The sequence below is a fragment of the Crinia signifera genome, chromosome 2 (genome assembly GCF_055691185.1).
Source record: "Crinia signifera chromosome 2, ASM5569118v1, whole genome shotgun sequence".
Taxonomy (NCBI): domain Eukaryota; kingdom Metazoa; phylum Chordata; class Amphibia; order Anura; family Myobatrachidae; genus Crinia; species Crinia signifera.
This window is the reverse complement of record NC_139218.1, coordinates 74,019,755-74,029,621: the sequence shown is the minus strand read 5'-3', so window position 1 is coordinate 74,029,621 and position 9,867 is coordinate 74,019,755. Positions and strand designations below refer to the sequence as shown.

The following is a 9,867-nucleotide window of genomic DNA, read 5'->3' as shown; positions in this document are numbered from 1 at the left end:
TGACTCAGGTGCATCTTTATGGACCTCTGGACAGAAAATGGGTCAGATTTTTCCAGAGTCTTGATAAACATTTTATTTTATTGTCTGTGGCTTTCTTTGTGACAGTTAACAAAGCCTGTCAGTTGCATGTGGTATCTTACTTCCTGTCTGTCTGATACTCTCCCACTCAGTACTGTGAGCTGTGCGGCTTCTACACAATACAGCGTATGTGCTTAGCACGTTTCCCTATTCGTGTCAAAATTGTGTGGCTTAAAAAATATCTTAGTTTTAATGCATTACATTTTTCAACTTTTATTGTTGATTATAACAGAAGTTTTTCTCTTTTGTATATTAATTATTAACGCATACTTGCCTACCTTAATAGTCTCCTCTCTCCGGGAGAATCCCAGAAAAGAGACTCTCTGCAGTTTTTCATGATGATGGGGGTGTGGCTTAATAGCATTAAATCCTGTAAATGCTGTGAATTCACAGCTCTTCCGGGAGGGGGTGGTACTAAATGACACGATTTGCTTAATTTTAGCCCCTCCACAAAGAGTGTGTGAATGCCGGTATTTGATTGGCAGAGGAAGGGGGTGCGGGAAGGGGACCCGATTTTCAGGACATATACAGGTAGATATGCATTAATGCCATATTGTTTACACTACACATGTCATTTGTTAGAGTATTTTGGTGAATGTCAAACTCTTATAGAACCTTATACTGTACAGTTAGACACAAAATTGCCAGATGCAGCATGTGGTTGCTGACCTCCACATGCTGAGCCCCCTGACCTACTGCTCAGCAACCTTCACCTGGACCATCACATCTATCCCCCATCAACCCCATAAGTAAGGCTCCCAATTATAGTTTCTGTATTTACATTTATCCAACTGACCTCTTCCTCCTTGTCTGCTGTAGTCAATGCAGTCATGCTGGCCACCAATCAGAAGCTACTGTGAGCCGTAATACTGCTAATGCTATCCTACCACCGAATGATGTGGAAGGCACACGCCCATCTAAGGTTGCTCAAAGCAACCTTAGATGGGCGTGTGCACTCTGAGGGAAGTGAGCAGGCAGCTGACATCCGGTGATGTCAGCTGTCCACCACCCGAACCCGTGTCATTGGTCCATAAGTATGAGAACACCCAGCTTTCTCATGGGAACGTCCATGAAACACTGGTTGTTCCCATATGCTAATGGACTGCCCCATGCCCCTGCCTGCAAGGATGGGTGTGTACCCAGCGAACAATTTGTTTGCTGTGGCCACATGCACCCAGTACATGCACATGTGCAGAAATGCGCATGAGCAAACAACGAACATTGGCCCCATGCAAACAAACGCGTCCCTGCGAATGGACCTAAATAAGGTCCTACATCTCGTTCTTCAGTACTTACTTCTACGGAGTCCTGTGACAGCTGCATGAGCCAGAAGGAAATAACCAGGAAAATGGCCACCGTCTTATTTTCCATACTCAGTAGTTGCTAGCACAGTGCTAGAGTCTATAGACTGAGCTGCGCACTCAGCTAATTCAGACCTGATCGCACGACCAATACATTGCTGTGGCCATCGTTCAGTTAATACACCGCCCCGCTAGAGTATAAATCCGCCTTGCGGATTCACGTGATCGCTGTGCAAATGCATGTGTACAGCTACACATCCATTCGGATCTGTGCAAATATGTCCAAAACCCATCGTAACAGGCTCACCATCAAATGATTTCTACACTGGACACAGATAATCGGCCGTTGTGCGCAATAAGCAGCCGTGCAATCAGGTCTGAATTAGGCCCTTAATACTCAGCTGGTCATAGACCTTTGATGGCAATAATTACCTATTTTAACATCAAATGAACCCAAAAGTGATAAGCAAATAATATTTATTATGAAAGTGCTCAATTTATAGTGATATAATTCATGCATAATTCCATTGAAAAAACACATAAAAAAACAATTATAAAAGCAGATTCCATCTCCGCTGCAGCTAAGAATGAAGTATTTACTATACAATGCACAAGGTACAGACTACAAAACCTGCATTATTTGTATATATTGTAGCTGTAAAGACACTACCAAAATTCTCACCAACACAAAAATTTTTTTAAATGCCAATGTAGCAGAACAGTATCCATAGACCAGCATAGCATTTAGACTCTAAACCAGTAAAAATAAATTGACGCAGTTTACTAAGTATTTGGCAATGGAATTGACCCCCGTATTCCAATTTTTGATGGCAGCAGAAATAGTTGAGTAAAATCCACAATCATAATGGAAAGAAGGCATTTACAAGAACTGGTATTTTAAACAGTAAAATATTGTTACAATGAGTTCTCTTTTCCATTTTATAGAAAAAATAAAATATTGTTCTGTAAGCCTCTACTGGAGATGAGTTCTGAAGCAGTGCTGATGATGTGTCAATGATGTCAAGTCCAATGTTCCCAGCCTTTGGACCTCATGGCAGTCCAAGCATTTAGGATATCCATGCTTAAGCACAAATGATTAAATCAAAATTTCTGAGGTATTGATTCAGTCACCCGTGCCCAAGCATAGCTCTCACTAAAACCTGACAGATTTGTGAGCCATGAGGACCAAGGTTGGGAAACTTTGGTCTAGTCAATAATGTCTGAGATTTTACACTTTATCTGTTGGATTTGTAGACACAGAATTTAGGGGCACTTGTTCCTCTTCTCGTGCCTTCTCTTGAGCTCTGGTAACCCACTGACTCCACCCTACAAAAGCAAAGATAAAATTATTGTCAATGCAAAGAGTACATCTCAATGTTTCCCACCAAGTTAAAATTTGTAAGCATTCATTCAGGGTTTTATATTGAAATCTCCATATTTTAGAATGTTGATCTCATGTCGGGTAACTTTGCATACATTCATATAAAACAGTGATTCCCAAAGTGCCCACTGTACCCTGGGGATTAAAGGATTGCACTGATAGTTAGGGGGGTACCTAGGTGGTGCTGGCAGGATTACCATACTGAGAACAGAAACAACATATGGGGAGGGGGGGGGGGGGTTGTGGGAGACCTCCATTTAAAAAAAAAATGTCATTCATTTACACTATAACACCAGGTTGAATGTGTCGTGTAAATGATTTGCGCTTTAAAAAAAGGAGACCTCTCACGAAATCTTTTTTTTCCTGATTCTCACAACCTATTATATTCCCCACAGTGGCGTAAGTTTGTCCCATTTGCCCTGAGGCAAGATAAATATTGGTGCCCTCAAATAGCTCAATAGTAAGGTGTCTGTTTCCAGTAAGATAGGTCGTGGGTTTTTTAATACAGGGTGTGACACTTGCAAAAATTATGTTAGGAGGGGGAGTCAGCAACAGAAGTGATATTGATGGCTTTCAATTAACTGATTCAAACTTGCAGGGAAGGAGAGGTGCCCCTTGGGAGCAGGAGCCCGGCAGCAGATGACTCCATTGCCTCCCAGAGCTACGCCTCTGATTCCCCCTATGGGCGTAGTCAGTGGTGGAGGCGGATTGGCCCACTGGGAAACCGGGCCATTTCCCCGTGGGCCGGTCCATATCTCCCTCTGGCTGGGCCACCGACCATGCTTCCAGAGCTGGCGTCATCCTATACATAGGCGTGCGCAGCCCATTTTCTTAGGGGGTGCACCATTAGAGGGGCGTGTCCATCACCGCCTACTGGGCGTGTCCATCAGCACCTATTGAGCATCATTACAAACTAAACTGCACAGATCGCTCAGCACATAGCATCCTTTGTGTGCCCCAATAGGCGTTGCTTAGCAAGTGCTTAGCAAGTCGCTCAGCGCAGAGGCCAGCGTCGCCCCATGTGTGCAGCAGGGCTTTAGAGTTCGGGGCAGAGGGTTAGGCACTAATGGGGAGGGTAAGTGTGAGGCTGCATGGGGGGATGAGGTAGGGTAAGTATATTCACCTCACCTGACCCATTCCTTTTGATGCCAGCATCAGCATTTGACTGCCAGTCATCCATAAGGGAAACCCATACACACGCATATATAGCACGCTGTAATGACTCACTCCCTATTAGGAATAACATACTGTAGCCATGCACACTGTGTGCAGTATCCCTCACCGAGCCGGCGGGTTCCAATAATATACATTTGTGCGGCGGAACTCGGCTCAGTATAGAGACAGGATATATATATTATATATTGTGATGGCAGGCACTCGACTTACTATACCATAAGCCAGGGTGCCCTCCCAGGAGAAGTTTGTAAGCTGCTCCTATATAAGACGGTCCGTTTGTGGAGCGGCACTCCAAATAATAGACAGATATGGGATGTGATACCCTGACGAAAATTTTTATAATACACTTGAAATGTTGGTATCACATCCCTTATTTATCTACTATTTGGAGTGCTGCCCACAAACTGGACCGTTATATATATATATATATATATATATATCACACACACATTGTACATATATGTATGCGCACATTATATTGATACTGTGTGTATGTATATATATATATATATATATATATATATATATATATACACATAGTTACATACACATAAAAATAAATATAACCATATATAATAAAAAAGCCCACCTTTGTACAGGTGGCAAGCTGACAAATAAACAGCAGGAGAGCAGAAAGCCTCTCTGTCTCACCTGCAAGCAGCCTCAAGCTGGCTCCACAGCAACACTCTGCACGGGGATCATCATAATGCTGATCCCGCCTCTTTGATCCCTGCCGTGATCGGCTCAGCCAATCACTGAGCTGCAGGCTCCTGCTTAATACCCCACTGGACAGCCGAGCCATCGCTTGGCTGTCTTGCTATGTGGCGCCAGATGGCTGGTTCATCTGTCACTCAAGGGGTCAGGGCAGCGGGGAGCCGAGTGCGTATGCCCGCAGATCAGATCATCATCAGAGGCTCTGGCTGCGGCTGCCGGACTGCTGGTCATGAGGAGGTACTGCAATTGTGCGGAGGGTGCAGACATTAGGAGGTGCCTGTGCACCCCCGGCACCCCCCGTGCGCACGCCTATGATCCTATATATGCAAGCGGCCACAGCCTGGTCACAAACGGCAGCATAGCCCAAAACAAATATGGCCAGCCGCATATATGCATATACTATATGCACATATGCGGCGGCCATATTTATTTTGGGCTATGCTGCACTTTGTGACCAGGATGCTGGCGCTGGTCGCTGTTGGATGACGTCACCAGCGAGAAGACGAAAGCGCGGCGGTGCGGCGGACGAACCAAAAGTCCCGTCCCCCCCCTAGGTCAGTAGCTATTCCACCTCTGCCGCCCCCTAAAATCCGGGCTCCCTTAAGTAAATTGGGGCATTTGGCAAGTATGTTAGTTTTCTTCTGACTTCTCAGTGTCCTTACCTTTGGGATGTTTATAGGAGCTTAGTTTTCCTTGTTCTTTGTCACCAGGTTCCTCATTAAGGTTAGAAGGATTCTTTCCAAATGATCCCCACAGCATTTCCTCCACCCTAAAATGCAGCAAAATAAGACACGATTTGTGTATTTGCACTTCTGAAATTTTTATCTCCATCACCAATAGTAAAAAGTGCATGGTTCAGGTATGTCATTTAAAGTGAGGACATGTACTTAATGCTGGACGTGGTGGATGGGCCCATATATTTGCCCAAATTTGAAGAACTAAGGTCCACACACAAACTGGGCATTTTTGCCCAGCGTGTATGGACAGTGATGATGATACACACTGAGTGATTTTCACCTGTCTAAGCGATTTTCCCAGGGGTGAACGACTTTCCAAAGCAGGACGCTATGGAAAGTCGTCCACCTTGTTGCTCATCTGCTGGTAATAACATGAAATGAGCGGCGGCCATCGGTGATGATGCAAGAGTGCACATCAGCGCTCATCAATCATTGCTGGCCCGTACACACTGGGCAACTTTTGAGTTGAAAGCAGCTCAAATGACAAAACTGTGCTGCTTTCAGCTCAAAATCGGCCAGTGTGTGTGTGTGGGGGGGGGGGGGGGGGGGGGGGGGCCTTTACACTTATACTCAAATCATTGTAAGACTTTTTGAATATCAGCATTCTTTGTGATTAAAGAGTGTACATCATCATCAGCAGTTTCCGTTCACCTGTATGGTACCTCAGCATGGTAGCATCTCTTGTTCTATTTAAATATAGGGTGTGCAGTACAGTTCTCCCCCATTTTTACATGAACTTAAATTTGTAAAGAAATAGAACATTTACAAAACTAATATATTTGAAGGTGCCATATTTAGCTTAGTTTTTACATTTGACCAAATAACTGCATTTCCCTGCTGTCACCTTAACAGAAAATCAATTAGGAATCTTTAACATTATGTAATATAGTCATACTTGCCTACTTTTGAAAACTAGTTTCAAGGAGATTATCGTAGGTAGTAGAATTTTGCACGGCGCTCCATTAAGGGGGCGTGGCATGCTCCACTGAAAGGGCGTGTCTAGTTCCATATGTTGGGCCAGATTCGCTAAGCTTCAAAAGTGATAACATGGAGAGTGATAAACAACCAACCAATTAGCTCCTGCCTGACATTTTTCAAACACAGTCTGTGACATGGCAGGTAGGAGCTGATTGGCTGGCTGTTTATCACTCTGGATTCTATCACTTTTGAAGCTTAAAGAATCTGGCCCATGGAGAGATTGTGAAAAAAGATTGTGAAAGTGGCACCTAGAAGCGTGGCTGTGTGCTGCTACATCTGAGAGGAATCTTTAAAAATGACATATATCCAAATGTAGATGAGCCCCAAAGCAGCTACTATACTTGCTAAAGTGTTGGAAAAGTGTGCAGATGATTCAATGTAAATGAATCTCTCTCATTCCTTTTTTCCCCATAATGTAACAGTGTAATGTGGGCTAGGTGAAATGAGGGAGATTGCTAGACTAATGAGGGAGAGAGGGAGATTGCTGCTATTTCAGGGAGTCTCCTGCAGAATGCAGGAGGGTAGGCAACTATGAATATAGTTAATGGACTTGTTTAGCAAAACAGATGAGGGAGCACAACCAGAGACAGTAGAACATTTGTTACTGAAGGAGCATCACTGACCCACAGCTCAGTAGCATGGCACACAGATGAGCAGATTTATTAAGCTTGGAGAAGAGATAAACTGGAGATAAAGCGGAGAAAAGGTAAAAGGAGATAAAGCACCAGCCAATCAGCTGTGTTTGAAAAAGACAGTTGGGAGTTGATTGGCTGGTGCTTTATCTCTTTTTACCTTTTCTCCGCTTTATCTCCAGTTTATCTCTTTTCCAATCTTAATAAATCTGCCCCAATATTCATTGGATGCCTGTGATTGGATTACCTGAAACACCATCTTTCATCTGGTTTTCCATCAGGGGTTGTTCCCACACTGAGCAGGTGGCAGGATCTCCACCTCTTCCTTAGGGACCTTGGCAGAAACCTCTCAATATCCAGTATTGTAGCCGCTCTCTGTTAAACATATGTAATGTATTATGTTCATGTTTTTCCCATTTTGGTGTCAACACATATCTCTCGTTGTTGGCTTTTCTTCCATTTAGTCTTCAGTGTTTTTGCATAACATCCTAGCATGAAACTGACACACTAAAGCTAACAAGCCAATAAAAAATGTTTTTATTACAGCACTGCTACCCTCAATTGGGCAAGTGTTCCTATATATCCCCAGTTTGATGGTGAATTAGAAAATTATCAATCCAGAGGAGGGAATTTTCACAGAGGAAGCCATCTGGGCATGGTAAGCTGAGCCAGTAATATATTATGTCGCTGTGTGATAGCTGTAACAATACATAATTATAGTTCCCTATAGCCCCAATGATAAATATATTGAATATTATTGGTAAGTATACTTGTTACAGTCTTTATAAGATATTGTGAAAATCCTTAACCTCTTCAGGGGTTGTAAAAAAAGGCTCCTTCCCTCCATTCACTAGGGCAGGCATAGACAAACTGTGGCCCTCCAGCTGTTGTGAAATTACACATCCCAGCATGCCTTGCCATAGTTTTTGCATTCCATAATAGCAAAACTGTGGCAAGGCATGATGGGACTCAAAACAAATGGAGGGCCTTTGGTTGGCCATGTCTGTCTATTGTATCTGTCACAGTCATTTCCTGCATGGTCAAATGTTACATACACCCTAACAGTAAAGGCAAAGATAGACAGCTGCTGGACCATTCCTGTGTGCTAGTCAGCTGATGTATGGTTGTGTCAGAATTCATAAAATGGTTTTGTGAGGAAACTCTACCCACCTGGAGCTTCCATATACTCTTGCTCTCACTAGAGATCTTGTTGACGGTTTCACTCATCAAGGCAATCAGCATGTTTAGGAGAAGGATGTAGGTGAGCACAACATACAGAATGAGCAGGAACATGAAGAAATGCTTGAATTTAAGGTTCTCGTTGAACTCTAGGTCGCCCATGCCAATAGTAAACTTGAACAGCTCCAAAATGGTGACATAAAAACCAGAATAGGAGCTTCCAGGTTCACTTTGCCCAGCATCAGTGCTATTTCCAGCCTCCACAGGAGCTTCACCGACAAGTGTTACCAAAGCTGTGACAGAGATAGGTATAATAATTATTCCATGTTCAGACTGAAGGATAAAAAATGTTCAGAACCTCACAGATACTTTTTATGGGACTAATGCAGAGTTGGCCATAGAATGAGGATAATTAATGATAATGTCTGAAGAAAATTGCACACAAAAATAGCATATTTCCATTCATTTAGCCAGATGTGTTCTGGTCAGCAAAAATATCATATGAGCCTTAATTACTCCACACAGTCCCAGGAACGTACCTCTCACTTGCACCTATGCTGTAAACTTTTTATTTTGTATGCAACAAACTTAATGCAGTATTCAATTGTTTTTCAGCAGCATTTCGGCTCGCTAACCCTGGGGGTGGTGAGCTGAAATGCGCAAAGGTATGGCTAAACCTGACCTTTAATGAGCGCAATAGGATTAAAAAAAAATAGATCAATTGAATATCGCCCCACAATCTCCTGTCACTTAAGACAGGAGATTGGGCACAATATTACAATTGAATATAACCATTAATGTCAATTATGTTATAAAAAAAGCTCTAACACATCAGAAAGTGAGTATTGCGGATGGATCTTGCGTGTTTTCACACTGTGCATATTTAACTGGGTGGTAATGAGGAATTTAATGTAGGCTTCATTTTGTGAGGACAAGTAGACGGTGTAATGAGTAAACCCATAACCACACTTGTGTTTCAATGCATTTCCTGAACCTAGTACAAGGCTGGTGCATAGGCAAGCACTGATTATGATACTGTACCAGCCTACAAATAGGGGAAGGTGGTTGTATAGAGAAGTACATTTCCACAAACAGGCGAATATACACATTTAGCTCCAAGCAGCATGGTAGCTTCATTTACAGATCCAATAAAATGTGACTTATTGTAAAAGTAATAAGACTTCCAAAAAAAAATACTAGCCTAGGAGAACAAGCTGAATTATGTCAAAAATAGGAATATAGACCCCCCCACCCCCATGGAAAAAAACAGCCCCAAGCTGACAGCATAGCGAGGTGGCTGGTGTGGGGTAATAAAAATTATTACAGGTTGAGTATCCCGAATCCAAAATGCTCGGGACCAGGAGAATTTTGGATAACGGATTATTCCGTATTTCGGAATATTTTAATATTTCAATGATGTATTTTGAAGTATCTTGCATTTATGCTGTATAAACACATAATATACACACAAATATATTTTATTACCACATAAAATACACACAAACATATTTTAATTGTTCAAAAAACAAGGTTTCAAAACGTGAAACAAAATGTGTGTACTATCTCAGCACTGAATTTGAATGCCAAGCAATCATTGTCTTGCACATATATAGTGCCAGTTACATATCATGTCCCCAGTGATGCTGTTACATATGTCCCCAGTGAGTTTTTAGCAAAAAAAATTTTTTTTT

At 42.5% G+C, this 9,867-nt stretch overlaps 1 protein-coding gene across 2 annotated transcripts in view; it reads right to left on the bottom strand.

Annotated features, from left to right (window-relative positions):
• Positions 1-1,839: 1,839 nt before the first annotated feature.
• LOC146059828 (transient receptor potential cation channel subfamily V member 1-like) overlaps positions 1,840-9,867 on the bottom strand; it is a 61,320-nt gene continuing 53,292 nt past the window's right edge. For both annotated transcript variants that reach the window (XM_083172401.1, XM_083172402.1), the window contains exons 13-16: positions 8,168-8,469; positions 7,245-7,372; positions 5,313-5,419; positions 1,840-2,705 (exon numbers count right to left, since the gene is read on the bottom strand). In XM_083172401.1, the coding sequence (XP_083028527.1) occupies positions 2,608-2,705; positions 5,313-5,419; positions 7,245-7,372; positions 8,168-8,469 (635 nt within the window). In that variant the 3' untranslated portion in view covers positions 1,840-2,607. The remainder of the gene's footprint in view (positions 2,706-5,312; positions 5,420-7,244; positions 7,373-8,167; positions 8,470-9,867) is intronic.